The sequence below is a fragment of the Periplaneta americana genome, chromosome 9 (assembly GCF_040183065.1).
Source record: "Periplaneta americana isolate PAMFEO1 chromosome 9, P.americana_PAMFEO1_priV1, whole genome shotgun sequence".
In the NCBI taxonomy this organism is placed as follows: domain Eukaryota; kingdom Metazoa; phylum Arthropoda; class Insecta; order Blattodea; family Blattidae; genus Periplaneta; species Periplaneta americana.
In genome coordinates this window covers 56,885,673-56,904,972 of record NC_091125.1, presented here as the reverse complement: position 1 = coordinate 56,904,972, position 19,300 = coordinate 56,885,673, and the positions used below count along the sequence as shown (strand labels likewise).

Sequence of the window (19,300 nt, the reverse complement as noted above, 5' to 3'; positions counted from 1 at the left end):
TCATTCAGTTCGTATCCGGTCTCAAGTAAATGGGCGAAAAATTTAGATTTGTTGCGATTGTTCCGGAAGTCTGATTTGTGTTCTTTATATCTTATGTTGAAATTTCTTTTGGTTTGTCATATCACAGTTTGTACAATTAAGCTTCACTTTTCAAGTGAAACTACTCCAAATTTGTAAATAATATTTTTATGGCTTATTAACAGAGCTAGGAAGTTGGTACCAAAACTGTTAAGTTGTGTGAGCTTGGACTATATCTCTACCGAATGAAAAATAATAGCGCATCATTCAACGTCACTGAACCAGAATGACATGTGGTAACCAAACATGTGCTCCAATCGTCCACAGCCTTAGAACAAGAAAATAATAAATGAATAATATAAAAAACAATCATTTGTAATTATAAATTTCGTAACTCCCAAACTAAAATAATTTACCCATACATATAAAATAATATACAAAGTATACAATTAATTATGATTCTAGCCTCATTATAACAAATAAGAATGAATATTTTCATTTTATCAAAAGAAATAATCCTTTTATCTTCAGAAAAAAAGAAAACAATATTTGTACTCTGAAAATATTCGTTCTACGCCGCAAGACATTACTGGAGCAAATTGAAATATGATGCAGTATATCTTACTATTATCAGGTGAACAACTGCTTTTTGTATCTCGTATGTGTCACATAATATTAAACCCATAATTGTTTTTAAGAAAAATTTTAATTTCTATTGCAATGACAGCTAGGAAGTTCGTAATTCTGATGTTGAACTTGGACTGTAACGCAACTGAATGCATAGCACCAGTGTTACACACTCCTGTTTGCAAAATTATTTAATAACAGATGAGTTTACTCTTTTGAAATCATGCATAATATTTATTAATATCACGTAAATAATACAATAATAACAAAATAGCCGACTTTATTAAAAACTGAAACTATTAAAATAAATTAACAAACTATTCACAACTATACACAGTTCCATAGAATGCCACTATGCATTGTTTATGTGAACATACTGTGTATCGTCTGTAGCGAACGGGAGAAGAGCGAAGCGCGGGTGACATATTCTGTACTCCTCGCTGACTGAACTGAAGCGAACTTCCTGCTTGTGGTTATTAACCAACCATCACACTTGACAAGTTTGTAGACGGAAAAACCATTCTACTAAATGGAAACCGGTAAGCTTTCAAACGGAAAGTTTTTGAAGAAGATATTCGTTTATAACATGAATGCCCAACTGTACTCCGGAGCCGTGAAAAGATTTATTGATTGCCGTTGCTACCGGTCTTGTGCTACAAGCTGCAACGTGTCACCAAAGCAGGAGGTGGAGTGGATGTTTGATACTTGATACTGCTTGGCGCTCAAGTAACAGCGGCTGCTGGTAAATTTAACTTGATTGATTTAACTTCATTTTATTATTATTATTATTATTATTATTATTATTATTATTATTATTACTACTGATGATTACTATTACTACTATTTGCTACTGCACGTATTTTTAACGTATTTAATAACGTTGGTAAAATTATAAGCACATGCAATAATAAAGATAATGAAACATATAAATTAAATTATTATACACTCACCTACTGGATGATTATTGAGTTTTTTTATTTTGCTCTTTCGGTCCTCTTTATTGGGACAATTTTGTCTGTTTGGTATTATTATTATTATTATATTACGTGTCCACACCTATGGAGTAACGGTTAGCGTGTCTGGCCGCGAAACCAGGTGGCCCAGGTTCGATTCTCGGTCGGGACAAGTTACCTGGTTGAGGTTTTTCCGGGGTTTTCTCTCAACCTAAACTTGAGCAAATGCTGGGTAAATTTCGGTGCTGAACCTCGGACTTATTTCACCGACATTATCATCTTCATCTCATTCAGATTCTAAATAACCTAAGATGTTGATAAAGGGTCGTAAAATAACCTACTAAAATAAAAAAAAAATTATTACGTGTGTGTTGCTCAAAGATGGAACTCGAAATAGACAAAATTATGACAACAAAGAGGACTCAAATAGAAAAATCAAGGAAAACTCAATAATTATCCAGTAGATGAATGTAGACTATAATAATTTAATTTATATGTTTTATTATTTTCGTTATTGTATGTGCTTATAATTTTACAAACGTGATTAAGTAAGTTAAAAATACAAGCAGTAGCAAATATTAGTAATCATCAACAATTATAATAATAAAATAATATTACTAATAATAAAATGAAGTTAAAATAATCAAGTTAAATTCACCAGCCGCCGCTGTTAGTATCAAAACATCCTGCTTTGGTCAACTTGTTGGAGCTTAGCACAAGACCGGTAGCAACGGCAAGCAAGAAATCTTTTCACGGCTCCGGAGTACAATTCGACATCCATGGTTTATAGGAAGCCCAATAAAATCAATCCGACAAGCAATCTGCAACTCCAACTTGATAATGTTTCGCAAAACGTTTGCCTCTGCCAGGATACGAAATTCAATAAAGTTTTAAAGGCTTGCTTCTGCTGTGAATATCTTACGAAAACTTAACGAAGACAACTCATACTTAGATCACGTGTGTTTGTCTGATGAGGCGACTTCCCATGTATGAGAAAAAGTCACAGACACAATTGCAGAATCTGGGAAAACGAGAATCCGCATGTTGTGTTGAACATAAACGTCACAGTAGCGTAAATTGTTACGGCATTGCTCAAAATGAATAACTGGCGAGGCTTAATAAGAAATCGTGTGATAGGTTCTTTGTTTCTCGCTGAGGCTAAAGTCACATTATGAATCTTTGTAGGCATGCTTCAGTTCAACATTATTTTGAGCCACAGATACCACAGCTTCCTGCTGGAACTATTAACAGCAAGATGACGTTTCTTTTCACTTCGAATGTAAGCAGTGTTGCCAAACTATGTGGAATTCCACAAAGGTATGGAATTTTTTATTGCTGTGTGGAATGATTAGCTGTGTGGATTTTGTGTGGAATTCTCATAGCTAGATCAACTAAAATTTTGAGTTAATCAAAAAATAATTGTGCATATAGAATGCCGGTGTAACATAAAGTTCATTCTAGAGCAGCCGTGGATGGATTATCTAAACCGGGTTTAATCTGTAGGGTTGGCTTGGATTTTGTGATTCTGTTTGAAGGTTGTTGATCCTTTCTTTATAGACTTTCCCCGGCTTTCAAAGTTCTAAGTGACAAGGAAATACAGAAATGGTGCATATAAAATACTGGTGTAACTTAAAGTTGATTCTAAAGTAGCCGTGGGTGGATTATCTAAACGGCGCTTAATATGTAGGGTTGGCTTGGATTTTGTGATTCTGTTTGAAGGTTGTTGATCCTTTCTTTATAGACTTTCCCCCGGCTTTCAAAGTTCTGAGTGACAAGGAAATACAGTAATGACGCATATAAAATACTGGTGTAACTTAAAGTTGATTCTAGAGTAGCCGTGGGTGGATTATCTAAACCGCGCTTAATGTGTAGGGTTGGCTTGGATTTTGTGATTCTGTTTGAAGGTTGTTGATCCTTTCTTTATAGACTTTCCCCCGAGCTTTCGAAGTTCTGAATGACAAGGAAATACAGAAATGGTGCATATAAAATACCGGTGTAACTTAGTTGATTCTAGAGTAGCCGTGGGTGGATTATCTAAACCGGGTTTAATCTGTAAGGTTGGATTGGATTTTGTGATTCTGTTTGAAGGTTGTTGATCCTTTCTTTATAGACTTTCCCCGGCTTTCAAATTTCTGAGTGACAAGGAATACAGTAATGGTGCATATAAAATACTGGTGTAACTTAAAGTTGATTCTAGAGTAGCCGTGGGTGGATTATCTAAACCGCGCTTAATGTGTAGGGTTGGCTTGGATTTTGTGATTCTGTTTGAAGGTTGTTGATCCTTTCTTTATAGACTTTCCCCCGAGCTTTCGAAGTTCTGAATGACAAGGAAATACAGAAATGGTGCATATAAAATACCGGTGTAACTTAGTTGATTCTGGAGTAGCCGTGGGTGGATTATCTAAACCGCGCTTAATGTGTAGGGTTGGCTTGGATTTTGTGATTCTGCTTGAAGGTTGTTGATCCTTTCTTTATAGACTTTCCCCCGGCTTTCAAAGTTCTAAGAGACAAGGAAATACAGAAATGGTTCATATAAAATAGTGGTGTAACTTAAAGTTGATTCTAGAATAGCCGTGGGTTGATTATCTACTTTTCTCTATCTACATTAATGACGTATCAAAGAACTTACAGTATTGCCGATATTACCTCTATGCCGACGACCTACAACTTTACATACATTCCAGACCCAATACGATCAATGAATCGATTGACAAGTTAAATTGTGACCTAGCCACTGTCTCCACTTGGGCGGCCAATTTCGGACTCGCACTTAATCCAAGTAAGACTTAAGCCATAATTATTGGACATAAGCGTTTAGTTAACTCCCTTAATAATAGTAATCTTTCAGTTGTTACCCTTAACAACACGCTAATCCCTTATTCATCTGTCGTAAAAAATCTTGGCTTCTTTTTTGATAATAATCTAAGTTGGAATTTTCAAGTTAAAGAAACGATAAAAAAAATCTGTTCCTCCTTTCACTCTTTGAGTCGCTTGAGAAACTTCTTGCCCCAGCAACTAAAACTTACCCTAGTAATGCCGCACTTCGATTATTGTGACGTTTTGTTAAGTGATCTAAGTTCTGAACTGTCAGTCAAGTTACAGCGAGCTCAGAATATGTGCGTCAGATACGTGTGCAACATCCGACGATATGATCATATATCACCGTCCTTCGCAAGTCTCTCGTGGCTCCGACTTAAAGAACGCAGAACTTTACACTCTTTGTCTTTACTCTTTCGAATTCTGCACACCTCAACACCAAATTACCTTTCGTCTCGTTTCTCTTATCTATATTCTACCAGATCACTTATCTGTGGCACGCTAAATATACCTCTTCATAGAACATCTTGTTATTCCTCATCTTTTACAATATCCACCTCGCGTCATTGGAATTCCTTGTCACAAAGTATTAGGGGCTGCAAGACAACAAACACCTTTAAGAACAGCTTAAAAGATAACCTTATTAGCATTTCACTCCAATAATACTGATTTAAAATATTACTGACTACACTGTTGCTTTTTTTCTTTAGACATCATCCTGATTGTGCTGCATTTTCAAAATTGTCTCATAATAATCTCTTTCTATTATCTAATATCATTTGAAATATATTAACATTCTATGTATTTTAGTTTAATTCTGCTACACAGTTTATTTCAGTGTTTAATTAATAGTTCATAGTATTTTGTTGTTTAATTCGTAAATAACTCTTGTATACATGTAACTCTCATCTAAATCAAATTGTTGAATTCTTTGTAAGTTCATGCATATGTATATACACTTTCTGCTGGTTGAGTGGAAGAGAAGGCCTTACGGCCTTAACTCTGCCAGCTAAAATAAATCATTATTATTATTATTATTATTATTATTATTATTATTATTATTATTATTATTATCTAAACCGCGCTTAATGTGTAGGGTTGGCTTGGATTTTGTGATTCTGTTTGAAGGTTGTTGATCCTTTCTTTATAGACTTTCCTCTGGCTTTCAAAGTTCTGAGTGACAAGGAATACAGTAATGGTGCATATAAAATACTGGTGTAACTTAAAGTTGATTCTAGAGTAGCCGTGGGTGGATTATCTAAACGCCGCTTGATATGTAGGGTTGGCTTGGATTTTGTGATTCTGTTTGAAGGTTGTTGATCCTTTCTTTATAGACTTTCCCCCGAGCTTTCGAAGTTCTGAATGACAAGGAAATACAGAAATGGTGCATATAAAATACCGGTGTAACTTAAAGTTGACTCTAGAGTAGCCGTGGGTGGATTATCTAAACCGCGCTTAATGTGTAGGGTTGGCTTGGATTTTGTGATTCTGTTTGATTGTTGTTGATCCTTTCTTTATAGACTTTCCCCCGAGCTTTCGAAGTTCTGAATGACAAGGAAATACAGAAATGGTGCATATAAAATACCGGTGTAACTTAGTTGATTCTAGAGTAGCCGTGGGTGGATTATCTAAACCGGGTTTAATCTGTAGGGTTGGATTGGATTTTGTGATTCTGTTTGAAGGTTGTTGATCCTTTCTTTATAGACTTTCCCCCGAGCTTTCGAAGTTCTGAATGACAAGGAAATACAGAAATGGTGCATATAAAATACCGGTGTAACTTAAAGTTGACTCTAGAGTAGCCGTGGGTGGATTATCTAAACCGCGCTTAATGTGTAGGGTTGGCTTGGATTTTGTGATTCTGTTTGAAGGTTGTTGATCCTTTCCTCCGGCTTTCAAAGTTCTGAGTGACAAGGAATACAGTAATGGTGCATATAAAATACTGGTGTAACTTAAAGTTGATTCTAGAGTAGCCGTGGGTGGATTATCTAACCGGCGCTTAATATGTACGGTTGGCTTGGATTTTGTGATTCTGTTTGAAGGTTGTTGATCCTTTCTTTATAGACTTTCCCCCGGCTTTCAAAGTTCTGAGTGACAAGGAAATACAGTAATGACGCATATAAAATACTGGTGTAACTTAAAGTTGATTCTAGAGTAGCCGTGGGTGGATTATCTAAACCGCGCTTAATGTGTAGGGTTGACTTGGATTTTGTGATTCTGTTTGAAGGTTGTTGATCCTTTCTTTATAGACTTTCCCCCGGCTTTCAAAGTTCTAAGTGACAAGGAAGTACAGAAATGGTTCATATAAAATACCGGTGTAACTTAGTGATATTAACCGCAGTTTAGATAATCCACCCACGGCTATTCTAGAATCAACTAGATAGATATCTATCTATCTATCTAGTTGATTCTAGAATAGCCGTGGGTGGATTATCTAAACTGCGGTTAATATGTAGGGTTGGCTTGGATTTTGTGTTTCTGTTTGAAGGTTGTTGATCCTTTCTTTATAGACTTTCCCCCGAGGTTTCGAAGTTCTGAATGACAAGGAAATGCAGTACTGGGCACCGGTCATGGATTCGGACAGCTGCCTGACAATAAACGTGAGGGAGATTGTGTCGACTAGGAGAACAAATTTTTACCGCAATGGTTTATGTTGAGATGGTGGGTGAGAAAGTAACAATAAGCTCAATCTGTTCCATATATGACGCGTAACAAATGTATTTGCTATTACCTAAGATTAAATTGCTTAATATACACCGTATTTAAACAAATAACACATAATACCTAAGTTAGAACACTGTATAAAAAATATACAATGGGAGATAGGCCTATTTCTAAAAGTACTGTAGCGATAACAGAAATACTGGAGGGACACTAAACCAGCGTTGGATGCAGAAAACTGTTTAAGTACAGTAAATTAATTAACATATCTATATATTCGGTATGATTATAGTGCACAAAAAATGTATTCTAAAGTAATGTGTGGAATTGTGTTAAATTTAGTTGTTACGTGAGTGAATTTTAGTGTTGGTAATTTGGCCACACTGAATGTAAGGTACGTAATTTTCTGGAAAACAATTTGTCAAGACGATGGATTGGCACAGGATGTAAGACCAAGGTCAACAAATCTAATACCGTTGAACCTTTTCTTGTAGGAATTCTTACGGGATTAACTGTATAGAACACACATGGCTGACTTCAAGAATTTCAAGAGCAGAATCTGCCGTGCGATCCAGAATGACATTATAGATATGCAGAGAAGAACGTTTTTAGAATGTAGATTCTACATCTGCCGTGTTGCCAATTGTATTCATAATGAAATCTATTGAAGATTAATATTGCAATTTGCAGGTGTCAGAAAATGTTACGAGTTTTAATTAAATAGACCTATGTTTCTTATTAACTTCCGTCTCAACACTAGGCACTATATTATGGCAAAACACCTCCACCACTTTGGGATTTTGCACTCTCCTACCTGCTTACTTTGTGGAATGAGCGAAAATATGAGCCAACAACATCTCCATAGGTGTCCAGCCCTGCATTGCTCCTCGGAAACCAACCGGTATTGGGAATCACGAGCGAAGATGATGATTTTATTGTAGTTATGTTTAATGTTTTTGTAAAAGTTCTTATGTTAACTAATTATTTGCTATTAGATAAATGTTTCTTATTAGAGCTTTGACCTTTTGTTTTATTGGTGTTTTAAGGTGGACAAAGTGTACATATTGCAAAGTAATATTGTTGATTACTAACCTGAAACAAATACCTTGCTCAAACACACACAAATATATATCAGATTAGTACTGACCACTAAGTACGCGAAAGAAGTAGGACAGCAACGAATCTACTACTGAGTTGATATGTTAAGTGTAACAATGTAGTGAAAAAATGACGTCTAGCAGAAAGTACATCGTATCTATGTTTGTGGTCTTCTGACATATATCCGCTATCACACATTTATTATGCTTGTAGTATATTGAACCTGTAGTATATTCGAATAGAATGCTAGAATGAACATTTATTAATTTTTTTACCTGCACAGCAATTTTCATTATCATGCTGTTATGAAATATGAAAAGCCTGAAATCCCATAAGGACAACGTCCTCCTACATTAGTACAGGGTGAGCTGAAAAGTCTACTACATTTGGGGAGCCAGTCCAAGAGAGCTTACACTATGCACTTACAAACTAAACACGTAAACTATACAAACTAAATACACGAATTATACAAACAATCAAAACTAACACACAAAAGACTGTACAAACTGAACACACAAACAAACAATCCAAACTAAACACATAGAAAAAAACTATACAAACAAATACACAATGGTACACAGTTTACATAGTGCTGTTACTGAACCGTATTAAATTTTGCTGCTTCTTAATATTACATAAATATCCTTGAAATATTAACAACACTTGAAATATCACCATTCTTTCACTAACTGGAAAATATTTGAAGGTTTTTTTTTTGGAAAAACAACCACAGTCCAAAAAGACAAATTTTTAGGAGAAATTAATACTATCTGGCATTGGTGCTGTTGACACATCAAATATGAAATTCATCATGTTATTTCTTAAGGTGTTGTAGAAACCTGGGAAAACTGAAGTACACTTATAACTCATAAAAATACATGTGTAAATGTAGGTAACTGTGGACAATGGTTGTTTTAAGAAATATTATTCTGTTGTAGCTGAAGTGTGCCTTTCCTTTAATCTTCTTTTTCTTTATTATATCTTGTTTCTTCTCCTTTCGTTGCTTACGTTTCTTCCATGGTATTATTTCTGCACCTAAAGATGACTCCAGAACTAATACAATCAGTGCTTTTTTTTTCTCGCGGAAGGCGCCAGAACGACGTTCCGGCACTTTTCTTAGATATTTTTCATCATGGAACCGAGAAATATACTAACAATTATGTTTTTAACATGAATTCCGCGTAGACCTCGAAAATCTTAAAGTTGGACGCAAAGGAAGTTAAAACGACAAAATTCCCGTGTGCTGGACACTAATCATATCCCCGTCCGCTATAATATTATATTCTATACTGATTTGCACCGCCTTTTTCTCCAGAAGAAAAGCACTGACTACATCAATTCACCTGCTAAAGTATTTTTGACTGAAGTAGCTTTTATCCGCGTACATAAGAAGCAGTACTGTCAATCTACTATATTTCAAAATTGTATGGATAAATGATTCAATATGATATGAATGGGATATTTGTAAATGCTATCATTGTCCTGGACAATGGCTGTTTTCACAAAAGAAGTCTTTAGACTAAGGTTGTTTTATGAAAACCACTGAAAATTTCCACTCCTATAACATAGAACAATAATGGTGTTTTTTTCCACTAAGAACTAATTCAGTAGATGACCGTTACAATACGCCCACCACATGTTTAATATCTCAAATTTGCATTGTTTAGACTATGGTTTTCTTTTTTAATCTTCATTTATAAGGTACCAAATCATTCATTGATATTAAAATTTTCTGTGGAATAGAACAATGCAACTGTAACTAGTAATTATTAACTACAAATATAAAGTCAGGAGAGACAAGTGTAATAAAGTCTCCTTACTTGTGTAACTCACAGAGAACACCCAGTTTCTGATTATTACTTGTAATTTTGTAAAATACAAGGGTTGGGGCATAAGTAATGGCAACTATTTTTTTTTCGAAGGTAAGGGTTGGCATCACAAAATGTCATATGTCGCACGGAAGCCGTGTAGTCATAGTGTGTTTCCACAACACAAGATGGTTCTGTGCTTATCTGTAATAGAACAGGGAGTAATGTTAAATCAGTTGTCAGTGAAGCGCCTTGCAGGATGGATGTAACCGTGTTGAACAATGCTCTTATATCAAAATAGCCGTTCTCCGTGGGAGAATGCCACAAAGAATTGGTAGAAGCTGTCGGGGATAATGCCCTTCCATACCGGACAGTCGCGAGGTGGGTAGCTACTTTGAGGACCTTTAGAACCCTGTAACGTTATGGCAACGACCGTAATAAATATCAGGAGCAAAATGTTGGAGTGTTGTTAAATATCCGTACATTTTGTCCATTCCTTGTCCTTTCATCTGTATATTTCACATTTTTTCACCCACGCTCGAATTCTCACAAAAAAAAATAATTGCCGTGACTTATGCCCCAACCTTCGTATAACTCTAATATCTTCGACTAAATATGATTTACTGCGTGACACAATGTATGAGATAATATATGTCATGTACAGGACACATTTTATTTAATATTTGTTTCCAGCAGCAAGCTAGTGGCTGTGATAGACTCGACAAGTTTTCAGAATATTGCATAATGTCTTGTTTATTTCTCTAAGACTACAGTATTCTACGTCTGTTCCCAAGGTAAAGATTAAATAAGTAATCAGTATCCAAGATAAAATTAATTATGTAATGGTTTAACAATGATTTTAATTGCAGGTGTTACTGAGCACAGACTTATTATTCCACTTAATCTTCGATACTTACAAGCTTTTTCTTCTTTATTATAGCAGACATTTTTTCAGGGAATAGGGTTTACATTATTATTTCGTCCAATATAAGCTTCAGTTTTCAATGAAACATGATCCTAAGTGTTCAGTAATTTCCACTCTCACGGAAACAAACCTTGCCATGGATGGCGTATTTTTAAGAGTGTTATTTAGTATGTTTTTGGGAAGAGGAGCAAACCCAGAGATTCTGTAGCACAGATATATGCTGCATAAAAATCTTGTCTCTGAAAAAGAAGACTCTAAAAAGACAGTTTTCCAAAATTCCCGGGTCGTAACCATCTTTTAGTCGTACTTGAGAGTAACTTTAAAGATTAAATACAAATAAGTTATCTCTCAATTTGAAAAGCAAGACACAAAAGAACTGCTTTTAAAACTAGTTTAACATGTTTTTTTAATATGACTTGTACATGCACACATGAAAAAATGATTTCAAATAATCTAATATTTAAACTACAGATGTAAAAGTAGTTGAAATCACGATTTGATGTTGTTTTCAAAACTTTATAATGAATGATTTTAAAATATTTTAAGGGATGAGTCATAACTGTCAGGTGTATAGTTTTTTCTTTATGTACTATTACGGGGAGAGTCGAGAAGTTTTGTCCCTATTTTTTTTTCATCCGCATTAATAGACATACAGGGAAATCAAAATAAAGGCAGTGATCTAAGTACTTTTGACTACTTTTCCACATAGTCAATATCGCGGTCCAGGCATTTGGCCCACTGCACCACTAGCTAGACATGCCGCTATTGTAGAATTCAGCCGGTCGAGTGGGACACCACAGCCGAATAGCGGTCTTCGAGTCGTCGTCGGAAATTAACCTCTGACCTGCCAGGAACTTCTTCAATGGATAGAACAGAACACGTGGTAATCACTGAGGACGAGGTCTGGACTATATGGTGATGTTCCATAATCTCCCATTCGAATGACTGCAGTTGGGCCGCGGTCTTGTTTACCACACAAGGCCTGGCGTTATCATGGAGAAAAACCACATTGGACAGACAATATGGCAAATCAGGGGGTTATTTTTGACGATGACGTGAGGATCGCTGTACGGTGATGATTCCGCGCTCGACCGGCTGAATTCTACAACAGCGGTATCTCCAAACTAATGGTGTGATGGAATATATTTGATAACGAATTAAGTTGGAATTAGCAAGTAAAGCACACTTGTAAGAAGAAATGTAACATTAGTAAGGTGTTCTTTTTCTTCATGTGATAGAACTTCCATTTTATGTAATAGAGTTTGTCAGTGGTCAGACGTTTCCTATCTGAACTTATTATGTATAGTCTGAGAAAGTGAAATGTGCATGTAGGCTAGTAATGTCAAATATTATTACGATGTAATGAAGTGCATATGATATTTCAGTGCAGAAAATCTGCGTCATTATATGATAAAAGGTGAGTGGAACGGAGAAGAATTCTCTCCGGCACCGGGATTTGAACCCGGGTTTTCAGCTCTACGTGCTGACGCTGTATCCACAAAGCCGTACCGGATTCCCATCCCGATGTCGGATTGAATCCTCTCAGTTTAAGTTCCACCACTTGGGTTCCCTCTAGTGGCCTACCCTCATACACTACGTCATAGATGTATGACAGTGGCACAATATCCACACATGTGCGGAGGTGCACTCGTTATGAGTGACTAAGTGGCCGGGATCCGACGGAATAAGCGCAGTCTTAAATCACTAAGTGATTATTTTTTGGATATCATATTCGCATATCACATACATATGCAGTACCTTACTTATGGCTTTTAAGGATCCAGGAGGTTCATTGCCGCCCCCACATAAGCCCGCCATCGGTCCCTATCCTGAGCAAGATTAATCCAGTCTCTGCAATAATTTCTGGATTCGCCCATACTTGCTACATGTCTTACCCATCTCAAACGTCTAGATTTAATGTTCCTAATTATGTCAGGTGATTTTGGGGTCTCGTAACAAGCTGTTTTTACGGTGATGGGTTGTTAGCCCTTCATCCAACCCGCAAGCTGGAGGACCACCCCTTATCGGCTGTCCGAGACTGCTTGTTCAATATATTCACAGATATTTCTTCAATATAACGAAGCTTTACTAACAAATTGTACCAAAACTCTTAAATCATAGAAGCTGGCTTAAATCTGAATGTCCACACCTGTGGAGTAACGGTTAGCGCGTCTGGCCGCGTAACCAGGTGGCCCGGGTTGGAGTCCCGGTCGGGGTAAATTACTGGTTGAGGTTTTTTACGGGAGTTTCCCCCGACTGAATATGAGCAAATGGTGGGTAATAATCGGTGTTGGACCCCGGACTCATTTCACTGACATTTTCACCTTCATTTCCTACTAAAAATATCTGAATACAGATGGAAAAGCTCGCATTTAGGCGTACTTGCATATTTTACTTACAATGTTAAGTGTAGATCCAACTCTTGTAGTCTGAGCGTTGCAAGAGATTGTAGATGGGAAGTGAGCGAAAATTGTTGAATTTTTCAGTTATATTACGACAATGTGTAAAACGTTGTTTATTGAATGGAATAGTATACATAGGTAGAAAGCTCTTCAATTTGCACACAGATTTGTGTTTATATTTTACAGGTATTAAGTTATTGGCATGTAATGATGTAACGCGCCAGTATGTCTTATTGGGCACATTTTGTGACTAACGCATGGTCGTAGATAAATGATACTCAATGTTTAAAGAACAGTAAAGCACACTGCTTCAATTATTTCAGCAAAAAATCGAAATGAAGTTTCACCTATTTCATGAAGCAACAGGAATTACAATGCCGGGTGAATAAAAAGTAATGGGACAAACTTCAGTAGGTGATTTCTAATAGGAAAAAGAACAAAAAAAGTTCATATCAACATGTGTCCGGAAATGGACGGTGAGTCTGCAATAAAGCAATTAGTACTGGTACATTACATTACACATTACATGTTAATAATTTCATTCATGTTACAATGTTATAACAGATGTTCAAAGTGGTTTTCATTGAATGCAATGCAAGCGTCCACACGTGGCATCATGTTCCAGCCTTAGCCGAATAGCGTCACAGGCTACACGGACACGCTCTTCAAGGCTCAGCCTAGACAATACTTTTCAGTTGACCCCACAAAAAAGGATGAAAAGGGTTTAAGTTCGGTGATCGAAGTGGCCAGGGGCAAGGACCTCCTCGTCCTATCCATCTTCTGGGGAAGATGTTGAGGTGTTGAACAGTCATGCGGAAGTGGGCTAGTGCTCTATCATGAATGAGCCACATTATCTGTCGTATTGCCGAAGGCACATTCTCCAGCAAAAGTGGCAGAGTGTTCTGCAGGAATTCCAGATACATCTGTCCACCAAGACGTTGTGGCAAAACAAATCGTCGAAGTAGGTGCGTGCTTTTGTGAGAGAATGATGTCGTTCTTCAGTGCCATATATGCATTTCCAGACTTCTTGATATGACGGTTTTTGTTTCTTTTCCTGTCAGGAGCCACCTCCTGAAATTTGTCCCCTTACGTTTTATTCATCCTGTATAGACTGCTACCTGGCGTGAAGGATACAGCAGGTCACGGCCTTTAGCTAGAATGGAAGTAGACAGAACACTGCACGAGACTCAGTTTAGATGGACTTACATAATATATATGTGAGATCCGAGGGTAAGGAAAAGAAGACATGAGATACATAGACACGCTCATCAGACTTCTTTGATAGGATGGTATCAATACAATGACCGTGGCTAAAGCAATAGAATGTGAAAGAAACTGAAAAAGCAACTCAATTTTTTATGAAACTCTCTTATTTTTGTGTCAAATTGTAAGCGTGCGCTCAGTCTCCATTTTACAAAATACATCTTGACATTTCCTTGGTATAAATATGCATTATCTTCTACGAAATTCGAATCTTGGCTTATACATAGTGTACACAGCATCGAAACTACATCTTCTCCGTTGCATACACCTCGATTGGCACTTCGTTTTTAAAAGTAAAATTGGAGATGAAAGAGATAAATCTACAAGTGAATTGTCAGTTTCGACAGTGCATTGAGTGTGAGACTTCTCGAAAAATAATGAAACCACTTTTTTGACATAAAGACGGTGCCGTCATTTGTTCATTTGCTGCGTCGTTTGTTGCTGGCGAACAGACGCTCAATCTCCCCGAGGGATTTACCCTCCGTCTCGGGCAGTTGAAAGAATAGGTACACAAAACAGACGCAGTTGATGGCGCAGAAGAACCAGAAACATCCGTAGAGGTGCATAGCGTGCTCGGTGGCAAGGTACGTCTTGGAGGCTAAAAACCCCACCAGGTACATGGCCGCTGCAGCCACGCCTTCCGCTACACCCCGCGCTCTGCAAACAGTTTAAGAAACAGATGCATTAATTTTTTATTACAAATTACATATGCAGTCTCTAAGGGGTTAAGGAAATATACAGGTATGAACTTCCTCTGGAGAAATTAACTTAACCCTAGGTATTCAAGATCATCATCATCATCATCATCATCATCATCATCGTCATCGTCCTTCACGCTATTAGACCAGGTGTTTCGTTAAGGCATACAAAATGAAAACGTCAGTTACATGTTTAGAGGTAGTCTGACTTTTCTTCTTCCTCCGGTTTGATAATTTAAAATTTGTATAAGTGAGGAGGCAAGACCTGAAAAAAATGAGCTGTTACAAAAAGAATTTGTTTCGTGATGGTTAATATTATACGAATCTCCTGACAAGGAATTTCATCTCAGACTAAAACTTATCTTCCCCCTCCATACCCATTGGTGACATAGCCACGGCACATGACAAGGTCACAGGACAGGTCTTGGCTCCTCTACTGTAGAGGGATTCTGCTGCCATACCTTCTAAATATACAGTAGAACTTGGTTATAGCGACCTCGTTTTGTGCGACACCTCGCCTATAACGTCAAATATTCTGTGGTCCCAACTAATCCCCCATAAGACATATGCTTTCCTACCTTGCTTAATACGACGGACGTATATGCGTCTACCTCGCATATAATCTCATTTTAAACCTCTGTTTGGAATAAGATTTTCTAAGAACCAAAGTAGTTTAAGAAATATTTTGTTGAAATCTGACCCTGACAAATTCTTTAGTCTCCTTCTGTCATAGACCTCTGGAATGCAGGCGGATTCCCCACCCCATTGTAACCTGCCCGAATTCATGCGGTATTAGATCAGTTTCGACGGGAAGTTTTCACTAAGTGCACGCATTTTAACGCAGTATGGCCACTAAAAGAAGTGAGTGACGCTTTAGAAGTCATTAGAATTATGAACGTGTTCTATGAAGCTAGGGAAGGGAGTAGTGAAATGGCAACTGAAATTATGAACATAGAACGTAATTTAGCCCTAGAAAGTGTGTATTGGGCAAGTAGAAGACAACAGAGTAAAATGACTGATTACTTCATTTCTAAGTAAAGTAGTTTGGTGAGTACAGAATACTGTATTTATAATTGTAGGCCTACGTGTATTTTATTATGTTCGTGGTAGGCTTAAAAGTCAATACATAAATCTAAAATAAGTCTAACTAAGTTTGTTATTTTTCATTTTCCACCTCACTAGATTGATGATGTGAATCTCGGCTACTACGACATTCGTTTATAACAACATAATGTTTAAGGTCCCTTGGATGTCGTTATAACCAAGTTGTACTGTATCCAATTTTTCTTTCGTAATTTCTAATTCTTTCTAGAATAGACGTACTGAATTTTAATTATTACTTTATTTATTTATTTACTTATTTATTTATTTATTTGTTTATTTATTTTATGGTCTAACAAAGTGTATTCATCTGTTTTCCTAAAAAAATTCATTTGAAATATTAAGGCCTCGTTATTCCTTTTATTTTAAAATACAAGTTTTCCGACAAATTGCTGGTTACACTTGTTAAATCTTGTTTTCATCAGATAGCGTAAGGAATGTTATACGTTCCTGCACAACCTTCAGCACTGAATAATATTACATTATTGTCATTCCTCTGTCTGTAAAGAAAAAATAATAATGCGAAACTTTTATGCGATTAATACTCGAGAAATCTGGTCACACTTTCTGTTAATAAGATGACATTAACTATAGTAAGCCTTGAGTAACTAAAATTATGATATATTTAAAGAAAGTATTTTCGAACGAGACAGCCGTTATAAAACGTAAAGGGGAAACGAATGTGACATCATTCATTCATAGTGTTCTGCCCAAGGACAGGTCTTTCATTGCAAACCCAGCATTCTCCAATCTTTCCTATTTTCTGCCTTTCTCTTAGTCTCCGAATATGATCCATAAATTTTAATGTCGTCTTTATCATCTGATATCTTCTTTTGCCCCGAACTGTTCTCTCGTTCACCATTCCTTCCAGTGCATCCTTCAGTAGGCAGTTTCTTCTCAGCCAGTGACCCATCCAATTCCTTTACCTATTCCTGATCAGTTTCAGCATCATTCTTTCTTCACCCACTCTTTCCAACACAGCTTCGTTTCTTATTCTGTTTGTCCATTTCACACTCTCCATTCTTCTCCAGATCCACATTTCAAATGCTTCTAGTCGTTTCTCTTCACTTGGTCGTAATGTCCATGTTTCTACCCTATACAATGCCACACTCCACATAAAGCACTTCACTAGTCTCTCACTTAGTTCTTCTTCAGCAGAAGATGCTTCTTTTTCTATTAAAAGCTTCCATTGTTATTGTTATTCTCCTTTTGCCTTCTTGGCAGCAGCTCATTTTACTACTTGTACTGTAGTATATATCTAGTATTTGAAGCTGTGCACATGCTCTACTGGCAGATTTAAAATTCGCAAGTTTACCTTCTTCATTTTTCTTCCCATGATCATGGTCTTCGTCTTGTTTGCATTTATCTCCATCCCATACTGCTCACAGCTGTTATTTAGCTTCAGCAGCATATACCTTAGTATCATGTCCTCTTCTGCTAACAACGCCATATCATCAGCAAATCTTATATATTTTATTCTTTTTCCACCTACTATCACTCCCTCCATGTTCTGAAATGTGTGACATCATAATGAATTCATTATTATTCGCATCGAGTGATTAATACATGCGGGGGGTATTAAGACAGGAATAGATAATTTAACATCGTTTAGTCCGCCGCCGCCGCTGTGGAGTAACGGTTAGCATATCTGACTGTAAAACGAGTGGATCTGGGTTCAAATCAAAGACCGAGTTGTCTGGTTGAGGTTTATTCCTGTTTTTTTCCCTCAAACCATTAAACAGCAAATGCTGGATAGTCTTCTGTGCTGGACCCTGGGTATTATTTCACTGATCTTTTCACATTCATTTCACTCAGACGCTAGATAACCACCACAATTGATAAAGCGTCGTGAAATATATCAATTAAAGAAAAGATCGTTTAATTCTAAGGTACTTAACTGTGGTATTTATTTTCATGAATTCAGTTCTCTCTAAAGACATATTTATCGAAGTTTCAAATAATTCATTTGCGTCATATTGAAATGTGAATTGTTTCGAGTATCAATTGCAGTGTTGTCTCAAGAAGAAGCAATTATGAAGTAATTAATGAGAAAGTACTGCTTTGTTAAATTTAAATGTGAGGAGTATAAAGACAGCAATATAAAAAAATGAAAATGTTATTTTAAATCTCAAACTACCTTACAGTCATAGCCATATTTACAACAAGAATCACGAACGGCATAAAGAATTAACTCAATTATATATGAATCCCCTATCGCTTGTTTTAAATTTCGGTTGCTAGTCACACTTGGTGAAACTCAGGATAATTAAAAAATTAAACCAGGCATGCCAGAAATGTGCAGTTATGTGCGCGGATCGCCGGTCTATGCGGACTGCATCATATAAGCGTTGCTCTTATCAGTTCTTAGCTGGAGGCGTGTACAATAATCTATTCTGCGTTTCTAGGGTTGGATTAAATAGACATTTGGACATTATAAACACACGTAGCAAAAGGAAAAAGACACAGTTATTATTAGTGTCTATATTTGACAATTGGAACACGAGAAACTTCAGGCTTACTCAATTATAATTCACAAACTAGTGGTTTGTAAATCATAATTTTTAATATGATTTTTACACAGTTTTTGAAGAAAAAAATATTGCAGTAATTTAGAAACAAGAAACGAACAAGTATTTTATTTTACGTAGTAGGTACTAATTATTTTAAAGTAATAGACCCTACTCTTTCATTGTTCGTCGAGCATTATTATTTATTGGGACCATTGGTACACAAATGTTGAAGAAAATATTATATCCCCAATTAATTACATGCAGTAGGACATTGTGAAGTTTTTACACTGAAACCATTTCTTTGCTGAATGTCAACATAAATTAACATTAATATTAATACATAATATAAATTAAGCTTAGAATTTAAATTCACATATAGCTTATTTGGAAAACATTGAGAGCAAGTATCGACAAGTTCGGAG

The 19,300-nt window shown here is 36.4% G+C and overlaps 2 protein-coding genes across 2 annotated transcripts in view; both read right to left on the bottom strand.

Annotated features, from left to right (window-relative positions):
• LOC138705581 (facilitated trehalose transporter Tret1-like) overlaps positions 1-19,300 on the bottom strand; it is a 69,579-nt gene that overhangs the window by 35,076 nt on the left and 15,203 nt on the right. Inside the window, exon 4 of the mRNA XM_069834184.1 lies at positions 15,020-15,226. Within this exon, the coding sequence (XP_069690285.1) occupies positions 15,020-15,226 (207 nt within the window). The remainder of the gene's footprint in view (positions 1-15,019; positions 15,227-19,300) is intronic.
• LOC138705947 (facilitated trehalose transporter Tret1-like) overlaps positions 10,334-19,300 on the bottom strand; it is a 256,949-nt gene continuing 247,982 nt past the window's right edge. The window contains exon 8 of the transcript XR_011333865.1: positions 10,334-10,381. The gene's annotated coding sequence lies outside the window, so the exon portion shown is untranslated. The remainder of the gene's footprint in view (positions 10,382-19,300) is intronic.